This window comes from Arvicanthis niloticus, chromosome 7, assembly GCF_011762505.2.
Source record: "Arvicanthis niloticus isolate mArvNil1 chromosome 7, mArvNil1.pat.X, whole genome shotgun sequence".
NCBI lineage: Eukaryota > Metazoa > Chordata > Mammalia > Rodentia > Muridae > Arvicanthis > Arvicanthis niloticus.
In genome coordinates, this window is record NC_047664.1 from 73,688,880 (window position 1) to 73,715,325 (window position 26,446).

General features: G+C 42.5%; 1 protein-coding gene across 2 annotated transcripts in view; it reads left to right on the plus strand.

The window, feature by feature from the left end:
* The first annotated feature begins 13,257 nt into the window (after nucleotides 1-13,257).
* The window catches only part of Slain2 (SLAIN motif family member 2), a 69,719-nt gene continuing 56,530 nt past the window's right edge, over nucleotides 13,258-26,446 (plus strand). The window contains exon 1 of one of the 2 annotated variants that reach the window (XM_034508776.2): nucleotides 13,258-14,478. In XM_034508776.2, the coding sequence (XP_034364667.1) occupies nucleotides 14,090-14,478 (389 nt within the window). In that variant the 5' untranslated portion in view covers nucleotides 13,258-14,089. The remainder of the gene's footprint in view (nucleotides 14,479-26,446) is intronic. The other variant, XM_034508775.2, reaches the window with a different exon arrangement.

Below are 26,446 nucleotides of genomic sequence, written 5' to 3' on the forward strand. Positions count from 1 at the left end.
CATGTCCTTAAGAGAGAATTCATAAATAGCAGGTTCAGCTTACTTTACATGTATTTTAACTCCTACTTAAAAAAAAACAATAACTTTTTTGGCATTTTCTTCTCTCTAATATTTGAGTATTTTATGTATAATAATCACAAACATCAGAATTTCTAAACATCAGAATTTCTAAAGACTGATTCCTCTAATATAAAGGGTATAATCATTTTGGAGAATAATTGGGACTGTCTGGTTAATCTGAAGATGCACATGACATGGGACCCTCGTGGCATTCAGTATAGGTGTTGATACTGGAGAAACTCCTGCACATGTGCACAAGGATGCATTCAGTATTATTGGTTTATGCCTTCTATTAACAATATAATGGATACATAGTGGTCTATTCAATGGACTGACTACATAGAACTTAAAAGGGTCTATAGCCACCACCACCACCCCTATGTATTTATATTTATATATATAAATATATTTATATAAATATATTTATATTATATATAATTATAATTATATTATATTTTATATATTATAAATATATATAAATATATATATTTATAATATATAAAATATATATATTATTTATATATATTTATATATATAATATATCTGTGTATATATATAAATATATATGTATATATATATATATAAATATACAGACAAGCACACACACACACATACACACACACAGTGCATATACAAACAAGCACACACACACACAGCCTCATTTCCTCAGCATGGAAGTCACTTTCTTCATCCCCACCACAAGATCTCAGGCCCTTTCTACTCTCTTCTAGACAAAGCAATGACTGCTCACCTGTTGCTGCCCTACACTTTCAGGTATGCTCTCCATCCTCCACAGAGTATGATTGTGTGTGTGTGTGTGTGTGTGTGTGTGTGTGTGTGTGTGTGTGCATGTGTATGTATTTTGGTGCTGAAGACTGGACTCAAGGCAATTCACAGGCTAGGCAAACCTCTACCACTGAGCTAAGATGCCACAACGAATCTTCCTTGTTAGTTTCAAATCTTGTTTTCTGTGGCGGTTTTTATTTGTGGCGGTTTTTATTTGTTTGCTTATAACACTTCCTATATTTGCAACTACGGGGAGGTTGTGGTTTGGCACGCCTTTAGTCCCAGCTCTGTGGAGGCTCAGGAAGGAGGAGCCCCAGACTAATTTGGTCTATAAAGGGAGTTGCAGTCCAGGCAAGGCCAAAGAGTGAAACTTTGTTTCAAAAAAAAAAAAAAAAAAAAAAAAAAAAAAAAAACAACAAAGTACCTATTCCTTTACTCGGCTTTAGATTGCTTTCTTATGAAGAGAGTGCTCTGACCCATGTGCTATTTAGCCACTGGATTCAGCAGCCAGAGCAACAACAAACTGTGTGGTAGCAGCTGTGGTAGCTTCTAGAATGGCTGTAGCAGCTAGGTCCACGCTCTAAAAATGAATTCATGGACTGTTTGTCAATTTGAATCTTACCAAATCTTTACTTCTTTATAGCTACATACATTGTTTGTTTGTTTGTTTGTTTGTTTGAGACAAGGCTTCACTCTGTACCCTTGGCTAGCCTAAGCTCACTGTGAAGACCAGGCTGTCCTCGAACTCATAGAAATCATAAAAGATTCACAAGCCTCTGCCTCCCAAGGGCTGAAATGAAAGACATGAGCCACCACCCCTGGCTATCTCTATTTTTCTTGATGACTCTCAAGAAGGTAATTCTGAAAACAGCATGCATGTGTTTCCACACGGCTGCACGGAGAACAATTTAAATTCTTGGCAAAAATGACTTTGAAATCATTGCTAAAAATAGTTTCTTGATTTTTTTTTTTCCGTTTGATTTTCAAAGAGTATGTTCAGCAAAGTGCCGATGGGGTGGACCTCATGTTTTTCCTGAATGGAGAACTCTGGGGTATTTTGATTCTGATGGTTAAAAGCAAAACTTGGAACTCTAAGGAGTGAACACTCTACCTGACAGCAGATGCTATGTAGTATGTGAATCTGAGTTTCTGCTGAGCCAGGGTTTTTTACAAGACAAAACAGAGGTCAAGGTGGCCAGGATAAATTATAAGCTTTCTGATTCTTTGTGGCAGCAGAAGACTTTGTAAACAAGTCAGTTACTCCTTCATTCTTCAAGTAGTCTCACAGTGTGTTGTGGTGAAACCTTAATTTATGAACCTGGATTGGTTAATTCCCTTTATAGAGACTTTAGGGTAGCAGTTAAGCTCCCCAGTGCTTGCTGCTTTAGGAAGAGGGCTCCCTATCCATCACAGATCCAGGACGGAAGAATCAGCGAAAGCTGTGTATTTAGATGTCTCATCCCCGATCAATGAGGACTGATGCTTTTTTTTCTTAGTCTTTCTGTCCTGTAAATTTAAGAAAGATAACTCCTGTGGTAGTTTGTTTTTGTTTTTTACTTTTTGTTATTTTTTTGTTTGTTTTCTTCCTTATCTGTTTCTAACCTCCTAAAAAACCAGGAGCTATTTTAGCCAGACTTGGCAGGAGAGCTTATCTATGATTGAGAATCTAAATAGAACAAGTTTGAACTACTTTTCAAGGAAGAAACAGGTTCTTTCCACACACTCCTATTTGGACTACACAAGATACTCATGATTAAAATGTAATGACATCACAATGCCCTGTTCTTTACTATGCTTGTTTAGAACATGAAATGCCATCAACCTGTTATCAATGCTATAAAATTTTATATATAAAAGTATTGGGGTGGTATGATTTAACAGTGCAATTTAAAGTCTAGAAATGAATGCAGAAACTGAGCCACCACATTTAGTACTGGGATTGGATAGGGCATTTCTTCATCTGCAATAGTTGATTGATTAACAACTTTATGGGATTTAGAATTACCATGGAGAGAAGCCTCTGGGCATATCTGTGAGGATGTATCTAGACTGGGCTAACTGAGGTGGGATGGCCCACCCTAAGTGTGTGGTGTCACACAGGTGGCACCATTCCTCTAGTGGAGATCCTGGACTGAGTAAAACATGAGCCTGTGAGCACCAGGATTCACTGCTCCTTCCTTCTTGACTGCTGCCTCCTGGGACCAGCTGCCTCCAACTCCTGCATTGTGACTGCCCCACGGTGATGGACAGTTCGCCCAAACTGTCAGCCAAAGCCTGCCTTCCCCAAGTAATTAATTCCAGCCATATGTAAAGCAATATATAAACTGATACACTATTAAAATTAAGAATGAAACAGTCAAGTCCATTTTACATCTATTTTTAAATTTATTTTGGGGGGGACCTCCTTTTAATATATTTTTAAGAACTATCATTCATCTGTAAGCAGGTGATAAAAATAAGAAAATTAGACCACAGATAGATTTAGAGCCGTGTTTTTACTATAAAGCCATAATTAGTCTTGATCTTAGACAGTAGACTAGGAAGTGATAATAAAGCCATCATTTTTGTAAATAATATAAGATAAAGACAGGGTCCTTCACCATTCCTGTCACCCTTAGGTGGTCACTGAGCATGGTGGTGTAGAGGGTGGTAGGTGACGTTGGTGGTAGGCTGGAGTTGTTAATTGTCATGTATTATTGAGAAAGATATGAAGTACCTGATGAGGCAGATCTGCTTAGTCCTCATTACCTACCCATACTTCCTCTGGGAAGTTGCAGTTTCTGCTTACTTTTGAGTCTGGCTTCAGTTTATGATACCACAGTGGGCTAATATTACTCGGTCGGCTCATACTTGAGGCTAATATTATGTCACCCAGGAATCTGGAATTGGAACACTGGATGGCTAAGCGATTAGGTCACAGTAGGCACATGAGCTGAAATGTCAACACTTGCTGTAACACCAAACCAAAAGCCACAGGCAAGCTGATGTTAGCAAGGGAACACACAGTTGTGAAGTGAGCAGAGGGCTGGAGATGGAAGAAAGGAGACCAGAGCAAATGTTAAATACAAGAAGCAAAGAGGGGAATCTCGTCAAAACGTAAATCCGGGTCTGTTAAAAGCAACCTTAGAATCTTGCTTCTTCATCTGCATTGTCGACTGCCTTTTTTATTTTTCCTTTATTTATTATTATTATTATTATTATTATTATTATTATTATTATTAATTTGGCCTTGGTTCTTTTTGAGACAGGGTTTCTCTGTGTAGCCCTAGCTGTCCTGAAACTCATTTCCGTGGACCAGGGTGGCCTTGAACTCAGAGATCCGCCTGCCTCTGTCCCCTTAATGCTGACATGAAAGATGCGTGTCACCAACAGCCAGCAAACCTTCCCTTTCATCCGCCTAACTCCATTCCCTCCTACACCAGGTTAGCCAGGTGAACCTCGATTTCCTTTAGGAGAACACATTATTGGCGGAAGACTTTGGGGTCTGATATAATGCTGGTGGCCCCTTCCCCAGTGTCCCACAAAACTTGCTTCCTCATCTCCAACACTGTGTTCTGGTGGAAGCCGGAAGTGTGGTTCAGTGGTAGACTACCCTCTTAGCCTGAGAGAGGCCCTGGGTTGGATCTCTGGTACTGACTGCCTCTCTGCTTACCACCACTCTGCCTCCCCTGATGTATTCACAGCATCATCTCTGTGTCCTTTAAGTCCCATTTTCCCGTTTGGTCCTCATGTTTATGGACTTTGGGTGTATTCTTCCACTGCCTTGTTTTACAAACACAAATGTCTGTGTATTTTTTAGTTTCCCCTCCTTTTTTTTTCAGACAGGTCTCTCCCCATATCCCTGGCTGGCCTGGTACTCACTAGACCAGGCTACCCTTGAATTCACCTTCTGCCTGCCTCTGCCTCCTGAATGCTGGGGTTACGGGGTGCTCTACTATACCCAGCTCCCTTCTGCTTCTGATCTGAAGGGCAGGCACCCTACAGGCACCGCTTTGAGCAGCCATCCAGGACATGCTCACAGGTCTCTCCATAGTCCCCCCTTGTGTGGGAGAGCATGGCTGCTTCACTAGTAGCTCACACTGATGGCTTTGCACTGCTTTGTCTTTTGATACTGCAAAAAATGCTGGAAAAAATACTAGCCTGAATTTAGATTCTTTACTTTTGATGTTTTTTTTTTTTTTTGCATTATTATATTTTTTCTGATTTTTTTATTATTAATCATTTATCATTTACATTTCAAATAATATTTCCCTACCCAGTTACCCCTCCACCAACCTCTCCACCTCCCTCTCTCTCCATCCCCTTTGCCTTTATGAGGGTGCTCCTCCCATTCACCCACTCCCACCTCACCCCTCTAGCATTCCCCTGCGCTGGGGCATCAAGCCTTCTTCCCCTCCAATTGATGTCAGATAAGGCCATCATCCTCTGTAATGATCAATTTTTTGAATGATATCTTGGTCTTAAGCTTTATGAATAACAACCCATTCATTCATCCTCGTTTCTTTATTTGACACAGGGTTTCACTATGCAGTCTTTTTCTTTTATCCTTGTGGAGACAAGGTCTCACTGTGTAGCTCTGTCTAGCTTTGGACTTATTGTGTAGATCAAGCTGGCTTCGAACTCACAGAAATTTGTCTGCCCCTGCCTCCCAAATACTGGAGTTAAAGGTATGTGTTAGCATTCTTTTGTAAATTGAGATGATTAAGGAGAGTTTCTGTTCATTCTAACTAAATGGTGGTTATAATCATTAACTCTCCTTGTGGACCAATTTTAAATCATACTTGAAGGAAAACTCTTATTTCAGGCAGAAGAAATTGGTTTGTAGTCCCATAATGTCTCCCTCCCCCCAAAAGCCTTGTATTTTTTTTCTCCTCTTTCATATTGCTTATGTCTCTTTTTGACTGTTGGTTTGTATGTAAAATACTCTGCATGTATCTTCCTAAATGGACAATGGGCCAATGCAGATGAAGAAACATACGCCTATGACCTTTATCATCTCTGGCCCAGAAGTGTGTAGCTCTCACCTTGAACTAGTAACTACTGATGGACTGAATACACACAGCAGGTTCATCTAGAACATGCAGTATCCCTAAAAAGTGTCCATGCAATGCCTCCTGTAACACACACACACACACACACACACACACACACACACACACACACACACAAAGGGGTGTATATAAAAGAGCTGCAGGTCTGGAGAGATGGCGCAGTGGTTAAAAGCACTGACTGCTCTTCCAGAGGTCCTGAGTTCAATTCCCAGCAACCACATGGTGGCTCACAACCATCTGTAATGGAATCTGATGCCCTTTTCTGGGGTGTGTCTGAAGACAGCTACAGTGTACTCATATAAATAAAAATAAATAAGTCTTTAAAAAATTAAAAGCTGGATATAAAAATATTAAAGTTATAAAGAAAACTATAGGAAATTACAAGGACAAAAATAAGTGAGGTTTATTATTTGTTTCTTCAGTTAATGACAGGGCTTTCGGAACCTTGACCCTTTCTTAAAACTACCTTACACTCACAAGAAGCCTCGTTTTGGATCCTTGTAGACAGCACTGCCAAGGTTTTCTCATAGCGTCAACCCTGAATGGTCCTTCAGGGATGTTTCATGTGCTTCCTCAGATATAACATTTAGAGTCACGCCCATTGCTGTAGCTACATGGAAGATCTGGGCAATCACATTCTTCTGCTCAGAGTTTCCATTGCTGCTCTAGTGCTCTCAGAGTGTTAGCCTTTTGGCTGGGAGGGTGTGGAGGAGGAGATGTTTGTTATGTGGTCATGCTTTGCTTAGACTCTGACAGGTCGTGCCACTTTTGAAAGGATCTTGTGCAACACTATGATGATGTTCTGGGTGGTGCATCAGAGGTGAAGAAATAGAAAGGCATCTTTATTCTGCCTGTTGGGGAGGATGGGGGATACAGTGCCTCTCCACATAACAACTCCATCTTTTGAAAGCAAGACACATTTCCAGCTATCCTGTAGTAAATGGCCTCTTCCCTGCTAGGGTGCCCACAGTTGCCACCATGATAAACTCTGCTGCCAGTGCACAGCAGTATTTTGCTGGTTGGCTAAAGAGCTATCGGTATACCAAGATGTGGGTAGAAAACCCAAACTCAGCCGATTCTTATGGCAGAACTGTTGAGAGCTGTGTCTGACTCAAGGCCGACCAGAGGCTTGACTTCTTGATCCTAGCTGAGAAAACAGGCAGTAGGAAAAGCTCAAAGATTCAGAAGTATCCTGTGAGATGAAGGGAGCTGAGTACTTCCATGACACTGGTAGTCCATCACAGATCTGTTTGGACTGTGGGCTACTTACTACTTTACGTAGCCAACCTGAAGTAAAGCAAATGCTAAACAAAGGGGACCCACCTGTGCCACAGTCTACAATTTATGTCTTCCCTGCCCAGCCCCGTCATTTCTCCACAGAGGTGTGCAGGTATGAAGGCTACCTGTGTTCTGGGAGCTAGGAGAAGGAGGAAATTTGTTTGGACTCAGGCAGTTTTGCAGATTGTTGGATCCTAGTCCAGCAGATCTGGACTAATTTTTCCCAGTGCTAGAAACCACCTTGCCAGGGAACAGTATCTCTGACCCCTCAAATGAAACTGTGTTTTCCACAATTCTTTCTACAACAGACAGCCGACTATAACCATTGGTTTTGGCATTCACCAAGAACTAAGCATTATTCAGTATTGAGACATCGAGTGCCTCAGCACATCCTTCCCTGGTGCAGTGCTTTGGCTTTTGATATCTGCTTATAATCTGTCTCAGTCCAAGATCTATTCAAGTTTTCATTTTCTGGTCTATAGACCTAAGACTCTTTCATCTCCATCTTCTTTCTTTGTTTACTGACATGCTGCTGTTGCCCTGGGTAATATCTGTCCTATACACTCATTACAGGCTAGGATCATTCATTAGCCTTTCCAGTGAGGATCTGTTGTTAAAGCTTCATTTTAGCAAACCACCGACAAGCGGGTTGTCCAGCCTTCCCGTCTTTCAAGTGCCAGAAGTGTAGCCTCAGTCAATGGCCCTCTAGGACGTCTTATGAGTAAGAGACAGAGGGACTGCTTTCCTCCCTTAAGGTCTTGATTGTTAGAGTGTGTTAGATCTCTGAGGTGCTGATAATTGAAACTTGGCAAGCCAGAAGCCTGAGTTTGGGGATATTACAGTCATTAACTCTGAAGTTCTCAGTATTGTCCCCCACCCCCACCCCCAAACCACATCAGATGGTGACGGAGCTGTGAGTAATAGTCTTCTAAGTAAGAGTGGTAAACCTATCACAGATACTGGTCGCCAGGGATTATGAATGTGGATTTGGAAGCCAGACGACTGACTTCATATCCAGCCTTGTTGCTAACTGTTACGGCTTCCTGGGAAAGCTCTGTTTCTTCATTTTAACAACGAATCCATCATATTCCTAAACCAAAGTTCACTTTTCCATTTTAGATCCTAGGTCGGATCTCTCGGATTCACCTTACCCTTGGGGGTCAGCTAACTCCTGACTAGTTTCCCCCATCTTCGTAGTTCTCTAGAGCATCTAGGATATTGGTTCACAGGGCACTTTCCACACTCACTACCCTGCTGAAATACTACTTCCTCATCAGAGAAAGAAACACAAGTGTTATTTAACATCTCTATCTTTCCACTTGCTGCTGAAAAGGGAATGGGTAGGCAATAAGCTTTGGTTTCATTCCCGTGAACACAGCAGCTTCCAGCTGGTCAAGATCAGAATCATTTCTGTTTTGATCATAAGCTTCCTACTCCTCCATCAAGATACACATGTACACCCTCCACCAAGTGTAACAGGGGATCAATTGTTGGCCAAAGGCCCCTAGGTGTGTGATACATGCCATTATAACCACTTTTGAGGTACCCCATAACTGTAAGACCTGATTGATGCTCACTGGGGAAACTCTAGATTCACATTTTTCATCCCTTCATTTGGGGCCCACGATTTCAACTCTGAGTCTGTGTCTGTCATATAATTAACTTTGAAAGTTCCTGGAATTCTGGGAAGACACGGCAGTTCAGACATTTAATTCCAGCACTCAGGAGGCATATTTATTTGAGCTAAAAGCCAGTGAGCTATAGGTCAGCCAGGTCTGGATGGTGAGACTCCTGGGGGGTGGGGCGGACTTGGTGGTGCATGCCTTTAATCCCAGTACTCTGGAGATAAAGGCAAGTGGATCTCTGTGAGTTCAAGGCTAGTTTGGTACAAAAAGCATTTGAAGCCGCCATTTAGGGCCATACAGTGAGGCCCTGTCTCAAAACACCTAAATAAGTAAATAAGAGAGACAGAGACAGAGACAGAGACAGAGACAGAGAGTAGTTAGTTCCTGGGATTCTTTTTTTAAACATATTTCTCCAAAGAGGCCCCTGATAGACCAAAGGGTAGCACATCTGGAGGAAGGACATTGGTGAGGGACAGATGCAAGAGGACAGGAGGAAATGACCAACCAAGTGTGTGCAATGAAGATAAAAGTAGAGACCCCAGATAGTGAAGGCTATGCCAAAATATTTAGGAGGGAGGTTTTTTTGTTTTTTGTTTTTTGTTTTTGTTTTTTTTTTTTTTTTTTTTTAAATGATCTCTTACTATGTAGTCCTGGCTGGCCGGCCTTGAAGTCAGAGATCCTCCTCCTTCTGCCTCCCCGAAGAGGTTTGAAAAGAAGCACAGATATTTCTGTAAGTGCATAGCAGTTTCTGGACCACTTTTGAGTATGTGCCCCCTACTATGGACCTTGATTTAGGACTTTGAAATGCCTTTAAGCCATTGAGTCATGGTTTTCACTCTACATACTTGTGGTGGTTTGTAATGATTTCCACTTTGTCAGGGCTTTCAGGGAAGCACACTTGCAAGTAGGAGCAAGTCACAGAAAGGTCCACACCTGCTTAGAAAACAGCAGCTCCTTCATTCCCAAACAAAACCAACTTGTCACGGGAGGTAACACCTGAAAATCGAGTTGGGAGAGCAGTGTTCCACATGTCAGATACCTACTGGCTCTACTCCCATCCACCAAGAGTCACCTGAAGATGGACTTTGTCTCAGTCTGTTGCTAAGTTGTAGAGAGCTTACCTAGCAGGCATGTGAAGCCCTGGCTTCTATCCCCAGCACCACATAAAACTGGACATTGTATTGATCACCTATAATCACAGGAGGTGGAGAGAGCATTAGGAATTCAAGGCAATTCACAGCTACATAGGATATTTGAGGCTACTGTGGAGGAGGAGACCCTGTCTGCTTTTTAAAAAGTGACCTTGGACTTGCATCAACACTTTTGAGTCGCCAGATGGAGTGTTGCAACTGAAAAAAGATTGTTGCAATGTTTTAGATGGAAAGAAAGTAGTCGTATCTCCACACATCTCAGGGAGAACCCAGGGCTACCTTCTGCAGGTCTGCTGGCTCTCAGGAGGTGGAATATGACCTAGTTTTAAAGATGATATATGCGGTGTGGCATGCTGCTCTTTTGGAAGAGGAAAATGTAGATTAAAAAAACCAACCGTTCAAAACGAGAAGGAATTTCTAGTTTAATGTTTCAAGATACAACCAACATATCCATCTGAAATTCTATTTTAGGAGGCTTCCTTTGACCTAAATGTATTCATTTGACAAATAGTTATTGGGCACTTACTTTGTACCAGGAACTGTTTTATGGACTAAGGGTGCAGTGGGGAAATTTCTGCAGTTCACATTCTACTGGGGAGAGAGATTCATTAAACAACAAAAAACGTTGGGGAAAATAACCCAAGAAGATCAACCATGACAGGGATGCTATTTTGTGAGGGAGCAATAATGAAGATAGTGAACCTGGATGACATTTGAGTGAGACCTAAATCATAGGAGTCAGTCCTGGGATCTTCTGGATGACCCAACGATCCTAGCTAGATGTATCTGCAGCAGTTACAAAGCCCTGGCAGTAGAAACCTTTTGGCTGTTTTGAAGACCATCCAGAAGGTTGGTGTGGGTAGAGCAGAAGCAGGAGATGACGGAAGAGTGGTGGTCTGGGAGCTACTTATAGAAGTTATCAAGTATCCAAAGCGGGGCAGGTCAAAGAAAGGTCTTTGGAGTTCAAGATGTTGGAAAGTAACTTCTGGGAGGCTTCTGAAAGCAGCATGACCTGCAGGAAGGATCTTCTGGCTACTGTGTATCTATCATGCTATCTGAGCAAAGGGGATGTGTCCATCAAAAGAGAGGGGAGGAAACCACAGGAGGGAACCAGGGCAATTTGAACTAGAGTCCTAGGCTCCCATAGCTGGGTTCCCCAGCTGGGAGGTATTTAAACCTATTCTGAATGTAAGGCAGCAGCGTGGCCCGCTCAAGGAGTGGATTTGGTGGGTGAAAGAACATGATCAATAGGGATTATTATAGTTTTTATCCTTAACATAAAAAAAAGCTATCTTTTACTATAACAGTGCAGTATAGGGCAGATTTGACTTTGTGCTCAGGCAACTGTGTGGTGGTAGTATATATATATTTGTCTGTATGGATTGTAACTTTAGTTTTGCTATTTTGAGACAGGGTCTCTCTATGTAATCTTGGCAGTCTTGGAACTTGCTATATAGACTAGGCTGGCCTCAAACTTACAGAGATCCTTCTGCGTCTGCCTCCTGAATGCTAGTATTAAGGCGTGCACCACCATGCCCAGATGACTTTAGTTCTTGGTATACAAAGTTTATTAAAGAGTCAGAAGGATCAGGAGTTCAAGGGCATTCCAGACTCCTAGTAAATTCAAGGCTAACTGGAACTACAAGAGAAGCTATCTCGAACAAACAAATGATTTAACCACCAAGTTCTCAGGACAGTACCTGACGAATATTACACACTTAATATTTACAATTAAAACCAAGGTGTAGTAAGGCAACTGGGTTTAAAATCTAAATATCTTCTATGAATTTGTGTATAAGCATATTCATACTTATAGTTTATAATCATGATGATTCACCAGAATCCTTTACTTCTTGGTAGTAGACTTGTTATTAGAAATCACCTAATTTACACATTCTGGCAAAAGGCCCAGATTAAAGAGAGAGAAATAAAGCTCGAGGACCACGTTCTTGTGGTAAGCGGAGACCCTGCCAGCAGACCTGATCCTGATGATTATTCTGCATTACATCAGACTCTCCTCTCAAGAATGCTGATGCTAACTTCATAATGTTAACTGATTTTTTCAAGGAATATGTTTAAAGAGTTCATTAGAAACTTGGCTAACATGGAGTTGGACTCCATGTCATAAGCTGTTAGTGTACGTGACTTACTGTGCTGTGTGATCTCGTCTTGGTGCTGAACCCTTCCACAATGAGATCAGATACGTTAGGCACAATCGTAACATTTACTGTGCATCATTACACATACTGCATTTTGTTTTTACAAAATTCTGTTAGCAAGCAAAGGCATCCTTTTAACAGGTCTGCATAGCTAGAAAAATACTTGACAGCAAACTTTAGTGTACTCAAAGAACTTATTTTTGGTGTTTGTCTGGGGGTTGGACTATCAAAACATATCTTCCATTTAATTTCAGCAAAACAGGCATTGAGTGTGCACTTTGTCAGCCTCATAAGCAAGAAAAATGGAATGATTACTTTTAATCAACTATACAGATCAAAGACTTGCTAGGGAAAATGTAATTAAAAATTACAATTATCTGTAGCCAACTATTGAGGTGATTTCAACGCAAAGACAGTAACTTCTTCGGGAGTTTTTCCAAAGAGGCATCAAATATGGTAGGTAGGATAGTCTAGGCAAGAAAACACAGCATGAGAAGGCACAAGGGTTTAAGTCTTTACGTGAGTCCACACCCAGGTGTAATAAGACTAGTTCGAGGGTGGATGAGGCAATCGGAGTCAACTGCAAACATCAGACAAAAAGTTACACGTGTGTATAAGTAAACCAAGCAGCTCCATTGACAACTGTGAACACTGAGCCAACACGACAGAAACAAAGCATTTAAGTTTTGTTTGCAGTCACTGCCACCAGCACGTATTATAAACAGATGCCACCGAGGGCAGAATTTTACATTTACCACCGTGCCTCAACATTCTCTATTACCTGTCAACCGGTTGCTTGAATACTTTTCATGTACAACTTAAAAAAAAAAAAAATCAAGGGTCATGCGCCTTTGATGCCAGCTTTTGAAAGGAGTTCTGAGGCTGAGTTTTCGAGGCCAGCCTGGTCTACAGAGCGATTCTCAGGACAGCCAGGACTACACACCAAAAAGTCAAGACATACTATTAAAAAGTCTTTTGGGGCGGAGGGAGAATCCAAGGAATAAAATGCGCATTGATTGCTGTTGAAAGATTAGCACAGAAGCGCTTTCAGTCATCTTGTCTCTGAGCTGTAAACCTTAAGTCAACGAAACAAAACAAAACAACTCCGCCCACGTGTTTTAACGCGTGAAATAATGCCTTCAAAAGTGCTTAGCGCAGTGTCTGCCCCATAGGCACCACTCAACAAATTACGGTTATTATTTTGACTGCCGAGCTCTCAACCATTCGGGATTCGGGTTCTCATTTTCAGGGGATGGAACCGGTCACAGATGGTCTCCGGGGTTGCTGCCAGTCTCCGTCTCCGGTTTCAAGCAGGAACCAACTCAGTATTGCCAAACAAACCAAAGGAACCGTCCATGCGACCAGGCGGGGCCGCCGGGCTGCGAGTCTCAGCACCCGCCCCTTACCACAGACGCCAAGGGCGGGATTGAACCCGTGCCGGACTCCGTCTCACTCTCCCCTGCGACTAGCCTTGAGCAGAACAGGCGGCAAAGGGCAAAACTCCAGAGCTAACTGGGTCCAGCCCACCTTCGCCGGCGCCCACCACACCCCTTCCGGCTGGGACCCCGCCCCCAACAATGGCCCCGCCCCTCCAGGCCCATTCCCGTTTACAGGCCCCGCCTCCAGCCCCGCCCCACCGCGAGCCGGGCGCTTAGGTCTTTCAGCCCGCGGGCGGCCACGTCCTCCCCCGACGCTCTGAGGTCACCGACCGGGCTGGCCGGCAGGGGGCGGAGGGACGGAGGGAAGATGGCTGCCGAGGCCGGATATTGGCGCCGCCTCCCCCAGTCGCGGAGCCGGCGCAGATGAGGCGGCTCGGCTGGGGCCAGCGGCGCTTCGCAACCCGAGCCGGGGGGACCCTGGCGGTGGGGCCTGGCCCTGCTCTATGCCGGCGCCTCGGCTAGCGTGAGCGGTGGCGGTAACGCCTCTCTTCCCCGCGCTTCCCCTGCGGCTTGGGAGTCGGAGCGGGCGGCGCGGCCGGCATGGAGGACGTTAACTCCAATGTGAACGCGGACCAGGAGGTGCGGAAGCTGCAGGAGCTGGTGAAGAAGCTGGAGAAGCAGAACGAGCAGCTGAGGAGCCGCTCGGGAGCCGTGCAGGGTGCAGGCCTCCTCGGGCCGGGCAGCCCTGCTCGGGCCGGCGTGTCCACCCCTTCCTCGGGCGCGGCGTCCCCTCGGGGCTTCCCGCTGGGCCTGGGCGCCAAAGCGAGCGGCGGGGCGGGCTCCGGCCCGCGACGGACCAGCAGTGAGGACCTGCGGGACGCCACCTCCTTGCTGGCGGCCGGCGAGGGCGGTTTGCTGGACGAGGTAGAGCCGCTGCGGCCCGAAGAGCTGGAGCGCTTGTCAGGCTGGGAGGAGGAAGAGGAGAGCTGGTGAGCGCAGGGCTCCGGGCCGGGTGGGCCTGGGGGGAGGGGTGTCTCTAGGGAAGCAGGGTGGGCTCGGCTGCTGCGGGGACACTGGCTTTGCCTGCTTCTGCCGCGGGTAGGTCAGCTGGAGTTGGGGGTTCGAGGCGTGCCTTGGAAACGGGTCTGTACCTAGTTCTCTGGGTCGTGGAACCTCTGGGTGCTGGACCCAACTGGACCCAGATGGGATCTGTGGCTTGGCACAGTCCCCGTGGACCCGCACTCTCAGAGCACTCGGAGGTACCAACCTGCTTCATAGGAAGGGATCCTGCTTTGTGTGAAAGACGGGCTTTCGGATGGTGTTCTGGGCGTTTCGGATATAGGGAGGGGTCTGCTTCAAGAGGTAGCATCAGGTGCGGGGGACATACATACAGAGTAGCCGTCAGTGCTTTGGACTGGAGTGAGATGGGTATGTTTGTGGAGAGGCCGGGTGAACGTCATCCCCCTTTGGGTAGTGAGGGTAAAGCTTTTGCTTTGTGTGAGGAGGGCAGTGGAGGGATGGGGCTGCTTTGTGTGAAAGTCGGCGGTGGAACAGGAACCCTGAATTTTATTTTTGAAAACAAGAATTGCGTCTGACATAATTTCGGCGCCGTGAAGCAATAGTTATCAAGGCCGACTATCATTTCCATGCCATCCTGTAGGCAGAGAAAGGGTCCAATTTAAAAATCTAAACCAAAGCCGTAATTGTCATGAGGCACCTCTTGATGAGCTCGTGACCCCACACCTTAAAGTCACACTTTCTTTAGGCCATGAGCAGCTTTCCCTCTAGTTTTATTTTTGGTTTAAAAAACACCTTCTGGAAATTATCCTCATAATTCAGCCGTTTTTGAAGTTCTAACTTTTAGCTAAAACTTTTATATGCTGTCGACGTTAAAACTTCTCTGAAGTCGAAATCTCTCATGGACTGGTATCCAGGCCTCCAACTTTGAAGAATTCTAAGCACTGCCTGGATGCAGGCCCTAGATTTGCCACTTAAAGGTTTATGACCTTGGAGAAGTTACTTTGAGCTTCACTTTTTTCCTCAGAGGAAAATTCTCATTCTTGTGTAGAGTTCTGAAGATTAAGTCAGATAATCCACGAGTACTTTTAGTCTCCAGGACTGGGCACCATTAGCCTTAAGCCTGGCTATTTAAATCAACACTATTCGGTGAGTTCACATGTGATCTCCCTGCTGAGGGAGATTCTACAGATTCTTAAGTGCTGATGCCTGTGTGTGAGGCCATACCGAGAGCCAAGTCTCGGGCAGTTAAACAAGATAGGATGTGTATACAGTGAGGTGAGAGGAGAGTTACAGAACAGGAATGCTGACTGCGCAGGCGCTAGCGCCTTGGTTCAGATACTGGGGCAAACTTTCAGGAGAAGGTAGAAGTCTGAGAGTGGCAACTAGGAACATTCCAGATTTTATGTTTAAAAACTACAAGAAGTATTTGTAACTCGAACGTAGGACCATGTGAACGACAGGCATTGCTTCTTATGTCATTGCCAAGAGATAGCAAGTGTTAGTAGAGCTGAGTGTAGTAGTTAGAATGTTCATGTAGTGACCCTGCCCTCTGAAGGGCTCCTGTGTATGTATGCACTTTAAAGAATCAAGAGTCATCCAAGTATCATCAGAGCCCTTCCAAGTGAGGATGAATCAGTGCTTATGGTACTGGGCATTGGCTGCACTCATCCGCATCTTAGATGGACTGGTGGAGCACAGTGACTCCACCAGGCACCCAGCAAGTCTTTAGCTGCTTTGGTTTCTGAGCATGGATTTGTCAAGATAAAGCAAGTATCCTTAGGTGAGCTTGCCAGGGGTTTGTTTTGACCACGTGATTCTTGCTTACTCAGTTTCATCTAGTTTCGTGTCTTGGTGCTGTAGATATCTTATGCTTTTTCCTGAAAAGGCTTTTAGGAATTAAAATCTGGCCTTGAGTTCGATTTTAACTGTGATAGGTCAGGAGAGAGTTAGAGAAATAAGAATTAAAATGCCTTGGGGTGTGTCTGAGTAGTAGCAGGGTGTGGCTGTCAGTGGCTGGAAGAGTTCATAGTACAGTTTGCTTTCTCAGCAAGTCAGAAACCTACCTTCCATACATAGTTCATTTCTACTGCATATTATTTTCATCTAGAGAAATTGTTGCCCCTAGCATATGCCACAAGATGGAGACGGTAGGAGTAGGCATTATATGGAAAAACAACTGGCTTCTGGTATAAATTTAAGGGAAACAAGGATTATCAAAAGTAACAGGTTTCTTTCATGCTGGGCTTCTTGGAGATGCAGCTCTGTATTGGCCATGATAAATTCTCCAGGGATTGTGGTTGTTTCCTAAACGTAATTGAGTTCCCAAGGAGCTAGTTACCATCTCATAGAACACACTTAGGCAGTAGTGGAGGACACTCGGAGGGCTCAGCTTCGTGACACAAAGTGCACAACCTATGCATGAGTAACAGTGGATACTTTACTGTGAGTGGTGCACTTTAATACTTTTTATTCTGTTGTATTTCATTATGAGGAAAATACTAGTTACTACTAGCCTGACTTATAGACCCCACAGGTGGGTTGCTCTTGAATACCTCAGAAAAGTCCAAGAAAGAGATTTAAGATGATTAGTGTATTAAGTGATATGGGGGGTGGGGATTAAAACATTTTTGCATTTAATTATATTTAACTTAAATATTTATGAGGTAGGTATCAATTTCGGTGTAAGGAAACTTTATCTTGGCATCAAATAACACCCAGTAAACAGTGACACTAAGCTTAGAATTCAGCTCCTCATACATTAAAGTTTATGATACTCCCATTGTTTTGCAGTTTCCAAATACAACATCAGCTTTCCTACATGAACTGCCCTTTTATGTATGGTGGTACATGTATTTGAAGACTACTAGTGTGTCCCTGGTGCCCCTTTTCCCACCATATGCTCAACATTTTCTTCAATTCAATTTCAGTTTATTGAATAATTTCTTAGATGATTATAATTCCCTATAAATAATAATAGTGGTAGAGTATTAATGTTGAGACAGGGTCTAACTATGTCCCTCTGGCTGTCCTAGAACTATGTAGAACTATGTATATGAGATCTGCCTGCCTCTGCTGCCAGGTGTTGGGATCAAAGGCATGAACCAGCACAGTTGGCTGACTTCATTTTTTTCTTTATTTACTCTGGTTGCTCATTATTAGACATGGTATCCAGAATTATATTCCCATTTTTAAGGTAACTAGAGTGTGTGTATACATCTCTTGAACTAAGGGCTAGTTTCAAGTCATAATAATGGCCGGGCAGTGGTGGTGCATGCCTTTAATCCCAGTACTCAGGAGGTGGATCTCTGTGATTTCGAGGAGGGCTACACAAAGAAGCCCTGTCTTGAAAAACCAAACAAAAAACAAGAACAAAAAAAGGAAGAAAAGAAAAAGAAGTAGTCAGATTCACGGATTAATTAATTTAGAGATGTCTCATGTTGTAGCCCAGGCTGGATCTTACTATGTAGCCCAGACTGTCTTGAACTCTTGACAGTCATCAGCCTTCTAAGTATTGGGATTACAGATGTGCCCTGCTTTTGTATTTTAAACTGTTAGTCATTAACAGTTTCAACTTCTGTTATTAAGTTTAATAGGTGCTGATAGTATGACTTACTCTTTCTACCCTGTGTTTTCTATTTCTAGTAAATTATGTAAAACTATGTTTTCCTATTTTTTTGTGAGGTTTTTTTTTTTTGAGTTTAAAGACTTACATTTACATTTCATGTTAAGTGTTGACTTAGGCATTTACTACCTGTTGTCTAATCTTTTTTTGTATCTTTATATTTAGTAGACATTTGTTGTAGATCTTTGTTCAGATTGTGTGTGTGTGTGTGTGTGTGTGTACACATTGGTGTTTTTGCCTGCATGAATGTTTGTAACTAGGCATAGTTACAGAAGTGGAGTTACAGACAGTTGTGCCGCATGGGTACTAGGAACTGAACCCAGGTCCTTTGGAAGAATAGCCAGTGCTCTTAACCACTGAGCCAGCTCTCCAGCTGCATTTGTTCAGATTGTTGACAACAAAATCTAAGTGACAGATAAATTACCCTGAAGTATGCAGCTCAACTTGACTCCCTCCAGTAACACCAGCCCATTAGTGCCCATTATAGTTATTCACTGGCTATTAATTTTTTCTATTGTCAGGTTCATATGACATTGGTTTTCTGTAAATATTCTGAAAGATTTTGGCAAATGCCACACTGTAATTAAGCTGTAATGAGCCTGCATGGTTCTTACCTACAGCGAAATTACTCGCTTAAAGTGGAAATTGGAATGAATTTGGTTTGATATGGTTATGAGTCTGCTCATTATGAAATCAATCCTTTCTTAACTTCATAAACATTGTTTAATCTTATTTTCTGTTTGCTCTGGAATTTCTAGATACTGCTTATTATTCTCTTTAAAAATTACCACCTTTGGTCATAACCTTTTCCTCCATGTTTCTGATACACAGTGATTTCATGATAAAATTTCTGTTATTTCTTTATGGTTTAGAGTGGTAGGGCTCAGCATATTTTAACTGCATTTGGCTTAATAACTCTTTGAGTTTAATAGTTTCTTTGAGCACTGGTCTCTCTGAAGAATGTCCTCCCTTTTCCATCCAAACAAACTGATGACAGGAATATTTTTGTCTTAGATATCCAGTGTGTGGATGTATTTTGTTTGTGATTGGAACTGTTGCTTCTTTCTACCAATGTTACTGTAATTTTTTTCAAGTATTTCTTTGTTGAACTTTAATTTTATAGTATATGATACACCGTTTAATATAACACATTTTAATAATGCATGTTTTATTTTTAAGTTTATTTACTCGTTGTGGGGGGCGTTCATATCACAAGTAGGCACTCGGAGTTCAGAGTGCAGCTTCCTTGAGTTGACTCAGTCTATGCCTCTTGGGTCCCAGGGGTTGAGTTTAGGTTGGGGAACTTATTCACTGAGCCAGCCCTCCAGCCCTATAGGCAGTTTTAAAGCCTACAAGATGGTGACTTCTAGTACAGACAGGGCTGTGCAGCTATCACCTTTGTCTCAGGCACATTTCCTCAACACTGATGGCTACTGACTTACTAGCAGTCACTGCCTGTTTTCCTCTCCCCTTGTTCCCTTTGTCTACTCTGCCTATCTGATTACATGCTGGGCCCTTCATGTAGATGAAGTATAGCACACGGCCCTTGTGTCTGTCTTTCATCTAGCATAATTCTTCCAAGGTTGTAGCACATGTCGTACATAATATTACCTTTATTCTTTCCTCCTTTGATGTGCCTCAACAATATTCTGTTGTGTGACTTCACCAGGTTTTGTGTCTCTATTCCTTTGTAGGTGGGCACTTGGATTGTTTCCACCAGTTGGCTATTATAAATAATGCTGCTATGACATTTATTTACACATTTTTGGATGAACATATGTTTTCTCCCTCCCCCACTTTGGGTGTGTGCCTATGAGTGAAATTACTCCAAATGGCATAACCATGCTTAATTTTTTGAGAAACTGCCAAACTGTTTTTCACAGTAGCTGTACCACTTCTTATTATCACAAGCAGCATATAAGGGTTCTGATTCTTCTGCATCTTTGTCAGCACTTGTTAGGTCCATCTTTAATTAAACCTTCTGTCAATATAATTTTGGTTCTGATTTACATTTCTCTATTGGTTAATGATGTTGAACATCTTTTTTTCTGTATTTCTTGGCCGTTTGTGTTAATTCATTTAGAAAAATGTCTATTCAAATCCTTTTTTTCTGTACTAGAGATTGGACCTAGTGTCTTGGGTATGCTAGGTGAGCATTCTGCACTGAACTGTGTTGCTGGCTCCTTGTCATTCTTCTGATTGGATTGTTTGTCTTTTATACTGTAAGCTGTAAGAGTAGATTCTGGGTGTGCATGGCTCATACATGTTCTCTCCATACATGTGTTCTCACTTCCTTGGAAGAATCTTTGATGCACAAAAGTTTTAATAGTGATGAGCTGTTTATCTGTTCTGCTTTAGTTGCTTGTCACTGGCATTATTGTTCTGGAATTTATGTATCCATTCCTTTGTAGGTGGGCATTGTCATTGTTTCCATCATTGGCTGGTATAAGTAATACTGCGGTGACATTTAATTACTCACACTCTTGTTTCACTGCCCACCACCTGAAGGCTTGGATTATGGGCATGTGTCATCATTGTAAGCTTAATTTAAATTCTTAAAATTATGATTTTTACTTTTTATTTTTACAGTTTTGATTTGTTTTTGAGACAAGGACTCTTCATAGCCAGGCTATCCTGGAACTCATTCTAAGTACCAGGCTAGCCTTGAACTAACAGAGCTCCACCTGCCTCTACCTCTTGAGTGCTGGGATTAAAGGCATGTGAAACACACCTGGCTGATTTTATTTTTTAAATTTCTTTCCCTCCCTCCTTCCCTCCCTCTTTCCCTCCTTCCTTCCCTCCCTCCTTCACTTTCTTTCTCTCTCTCTCTCTCTCTCTCTCTCTCTCTCTCTCTCTTTCTCTCTTTCTTTTTTTCTTTCTTTCTTAATGGGTCTACTATCTGACCTGGAACTCTCTTATATAGAACAGGCTGGCTTCAAACTCTCAGAAGATGGCCCTGCCTCTGTGTCTCTAGAATACTAATATTAAAAGTGTGCACTACTACACACAACGATTTCTTTTATTTTTTAATTAAAATATTATTACATTATTTCCCTCCTCTTTCTCTATCACTTCCCATATGCTTTCCCAGTCCTTGCTTCCTCTTAAATGTATGATCTTTTTCTTTAATTATTGCTACACTTACATGAATAAACATGAAAATACAGTCTGCAGTTCTCCTTCTCTCAGCATTTATTAATTGCCTGTAGCACTTTGTCTAGGGGTACAGCCCAATGACATTTCCCCCATCCATGTATGTCAGCTGGTGTTGTCATTGTTTAGATATTGATTAGGCAGCCATATTGTTGAGATTTCATGGGTGTAGCTTCCTGTAGTAACTAGATAGAACAGTCTCTCAGAAGACTTCCTGGTCCTTTGGCTCTTTCAGCCCTGCCCCGAGTGTATTTGAGCCGTTGATGCAGGTGTTGTGTTGTAGATATATCAACTGGGGCCGAGCATTTTGACCAGTTGTGACTTCCTGTAATATCCTCCATCCACAGCATAAAGAAACTGCTTTAGCAAGAGGTGAGAAGAACGAAGTTAGGAATTTACTGGTTTAGGAGTGGCACTAGTACATTTTCCTCTAAGATCCAAGACCTGGGTAGTTGGCTAGGTGTTCAGAACTGGGCATGATTTCTCTCCTGCTTAGTGGCCCTTAAGAGTGTATTTGAGCCGTTGATGAAGGTGTTGTGTTGTAGATATATCAACTGGGGCCGAGCATTTGGCTCGGCTGTTGGCTACTGTGAAGATGTCAGTGGCACTGTTGCGTTCTAGGGCTATCTTCGTGGTCATTCTTGTGGTTCATAGGTCTCACCGCTGGCTGGGACTGCTGACTGCTGCCTCCCTGAGCAACACACACAGCACTTCTGACCACTGTAAAGGGTAGTTCTCAGGGACGAGGCTTTGGGAGGAGATGCAGCTTAATTCCTGAGAGTCCTGTGTCCAAAGTTCAGAGTGTCTTCAGCAACAGGGATATACATAGCATCAGCTTTAGGAGGCGCCAAGGGCAACAGCAATAGTCTACGTTATTTTGGGAGTCTCTTAGGCTATTGCACCAACAACTCAAATGTTTATGTGGGTGTGTGGTTCATATACTGGGTTGTTGGTGGTGGTGTTAGTTTGGGGCTGGGAGAGCATTATCCAAGCGGCAACTTCATCTACCCCCCCACAATTATGTAATGTTAGATAAATATAAAATATGAATCCCTGTCACGTTTTCAAACATCTTTCTTTTCCTTCTATATTGTCCTGCCATCTCCCTCCCCAATTACTGTCTCTCTACTTTCCTGTCTCCTTCATATCACTTGTGTCCTGCTGTTCCCCACTCTAACCCACCTTCTGTGACCCCCCACTTTACTTTCCTGGGTTCTGGGATTACTCCAGGAGAGGTACTCGTATGTGAAGATCTGGAGCTAGGAGCGTCTGTTGAGAGAGAACATGGCTACATCTGTCTTTCTTGTCTTGATGCCTCAGTCAGTATGCTTTTTTCTAGTTCCATCCATTTACCTGCACATTTTGTGATTTAGTTTTTCTCTACAGCTGAAGAGTATTCTTAGCGCACATATACAAGATTTGCATCATCCATTCATCAGCTGAAGGACATTTAGATTGTTTCTATTTCCTAGCTAATTGTGAGTAGAGTAGCAGTGAACACAGCTGAGAAAGTATCTGTGTCGAGGATGCTGAGTCCTTTGGGCATATGTCAAAGAATGGGAAGCTGGGTCATATGGTAGATTTATTATTTAGCTTTTTGAGAACTCTTTTAGGTCTTTGTATTCTTCAATATCTATTTGAAGTAAAATAACATAAATGTAACCTTGTTCACTATTCTTTTTTGCTGGTGTGTGCTTATGTTCATATTTGTGTAGATGCCTGTGTGTGTGGGTGACCATGGAGGCGAGAGGAAATTTCTTGGGTGCTGTCTCCCTTTTTTTCTCACTGAATTTGAACTCACCAAGTAGGCTAGGCTGCCAGGCCAGGGAGCCCAACCATCTCCCTGTCTCTGTCTTCCCAGTACTGGGATTAAAAGCACACACTTTCATGCATGACTCTCCAACCCCCACCCATGGTTTCTTGGGATCAAACTCAAAATCCTCTGCTTGCTGCAAGTACTTTACCTTTTCTGTTGAAGCCATCTCTGCTGCCTGTTTGTTTTATTTATACAGGGTCTCCCTCTGCTTGCTTATAACTCACTAGGTTGTCCAGGTTGTTCTGGAACTTGCAATAATCATTTTCCCTCAGCTTTCCAAATGTTGATTACAGGCACGGGCCACACTCCTAGCTGTTAAACACAAATAAGCAGTTCAGTGATACTGACATTAAGTGCATTCATATTTGTGTCCATCTGCAGGCCATTTCTGTATTCCTCAGTGGAAACTGCCTAGTTACTAAACAATAACTGTTTCCTTGCCTGACACTCAGCATTCCACTTTCAGTGTCTGTGCTACTCTGGGCTCCTTATACAAGTGGAATTATATCTGTTGTTTGCCACTTGGTTATTTTACTTAGCATAAGTTACTCAGGATTTATTTATGGCATAGCATTTGACAGGATTTCCTTCTTTGTTAAGGCTAGGTGATATTTCATTATTGTATTATATATGTCATGCTTTCTTCTTTCATTGATGGAAAACATTGCTTTCATATTATGGCAGTGGTGAATAATGCTCTGACTGATGGTACAGCTATCTGAGTGTCTGCACTTCCGAGTATTCAGGAGTGGATTTGATGGACAATTCCCTTTCCTCTCTTTGGTGTGTGCTGTGTTTATGTTTATAGGCACATATTCAAGTCTATGGGCAAGGATGCCTGAAAGTGTGTGTGTGTCCAAGTTTGATGAGTCAGAAATCTACCTTGATAGCTCTTCTACTCCATTCATTGAGTTAGAGTCGCTCAGTCAAACCCAGAGCTCAGTGATCAAATAAATGGCTAGTCCAGATAGCTTGCTGGGTTGGGATGAAGGGGGTTAGTCTTGCCAGTCAGCTTGCTAAGGTTGGGTGAATGGGGCTGGTTGTAGAGGTTTTTCCAGAGACTGACATTATAGGTGAGCTGCTGTGCCCACCCAGCATTTCTGGGAATGAAAGACTTCTGTTGTGTGTATGGCAAGCAGATTAACTTCTGAGGAGGCCCTATTGAGGTAAACAAAGGATCTCTTAGGTTTTCTTTTTTTCATGCAGGTGATGTTTTCAGTAGTTATCTGAGCACGTAGTGGCTTGTGTCACTGTACTGCCATAGCTGTGTCCTTTGTACTAAGGTGGAAACTTCCTTACATGGGCAGCTTTATTCATACCTGTCTTTGGCCTGCTGGCTTGAAATCAACACCCACAATGCTTTGTTTCGACTTGTTTTATTCTTATTTTATATTTATTTAATGCTTTTGGAAAAAGCCTGGGGGGGAAAAAAAAAATATATATATATATATATATATATATATATATATATATGCAACTGTCTAGAATAAATTGAGTATTCATTATTGTGAAGAGGGTTAAGAGCTGTCATCCCCTGGACTCAGCTAATGTTGCTTGTTACTATGCATTGTACTAATAGAAAAAAGAGTTTGTTTATGAGCAAGAGGGAGAAGGTATTTGAAGAAGTGTCTAAATGAGTTTATGTTGCATCTCTGCTTACTGTGCTGCCCTAAAATAGGTGAGAGGTCAGTATAGCATAGCCCGTGAAGGGGCTGCACTGCTTAGTCAGGGTTAGCCGACTGGTTGTTAGCTCCCCAAAGACAGGGTTTTAGCTTTCTTTCTCCTTACTTTTAAGATTACTCTTATTGCTGACAGAACCTCCTAAATCCACTATGCACACTGTAGATTGAAGATAAGAGTTTCTAAGAAAAACAATATGAATTGTCATGCTTTTTTCAGAGATGCCAGGAACTTGTGTATATTATGAAATTATAGAAAAGTGAGATCGAAAGTAGACTGAGATGTGCTCTGTGAACTTCTTCTCAAACCTGGGAAGCCCAAGACCGCTTCTCCAGGTCTGTAATTAGAGGGGCGAGCTGCTATACCAGCTGCCCCATCTTATCTTGGTAACTGTTCCTCCCAGGTGAAACTGAACCTGTTAAACTTAGAATTCTCTTCTCATACCCCAAGCTCCAACAGCCACCCTTCTGCTGTTGACTATTCATGTCATTCCTTTTATAGTAAAGGAAGGTAGACCTAGAGTCACCTAGCTGATAAATAGGGGGAATTGAGACTTACAGCAAGCCTGAAAGCCATCTATAGAAAAAGTAGTTGGCTTTGGTTTATTTAGTTATAGACATGTGGTTTGAAGAAGAAGGGTTGATGATCACATTTGATTTAGATACCATCTCTTAAAAATGGCATAGACTAAAGTTGCACAATTTTTTTATGTTAAGAATTTTTTTGTTTTGTTTTTTGAGACAGAGTTTCTCTGTGTAGCCTTCGCTGCCCTAGAACTTGCTCTGTAAACCAGCTGGCCTCACACTAAGAGATATACTTCCTCTGCCTTCCAGCTGAAGACTTTTTTTAGTGGACTACAAGACTGCCTTCCAAATCATTGGAAATATTCTTCCTAAGACTGCAGACTGGGCCTGTGGTGAGAGTTCTGAAAGACATGTAAAACAGTTAATGAAGTAGTTACTTGTAAGTGCTTATAATTCTGTTTTTGTGGTAACAGAACAAAACAACATTGCAGTCTTCATAAGAGAAGAAGCTTAAATAGAGAACTTTGTAGCAGTGGAAGCGTGGATTATTTTTAGGTCTTTCTTGAATATCCTTAGTAATAGCCAATTCCTTTCTTACTGAGGGAAGGTAAGGAATGTAAAAATTCTTAAAAAGCCTTTATCATGCATAGATCAGGCGGGCATTAGCAAGAAACAGGAGTTCTGAGTGGCTGATTCACCTTTGCTTTTGCCAGAGCAGCTCCTGAGCAGTCAGGCCTTGGAGCGTCTGATGTTCGTTTTGCATGCAGTTCCTTTTAATCCTCTTGCCACAGTCTAAGTCTCAGCTCAACTCTCTCTCTTAACAAATTCTCCTCCCCTTTTTGCCCTTTACATGTTACCTCATCACTGAGTGAATATCTGTTTGGGGGTACACTTAGCACAGCAGTGTTTTGCTTGTGTCTCTAGTCTAGGTTATGAGCACTACCATATTCACATTTATATTTCTAGATAAGACACAATGTCTTGTATGCAGTAAAAATTCAGTTACAGAAAACTAGTTTGAGTTAGTCTGAGCAATAGTTTATACTGGACTAAAATAAGATAAAGCTGTAGAAAATGGAGACTGAATTCTTCCATGACCATTATAATAGACAGATGAAGAATTTCCTGTGGTATCTACATGA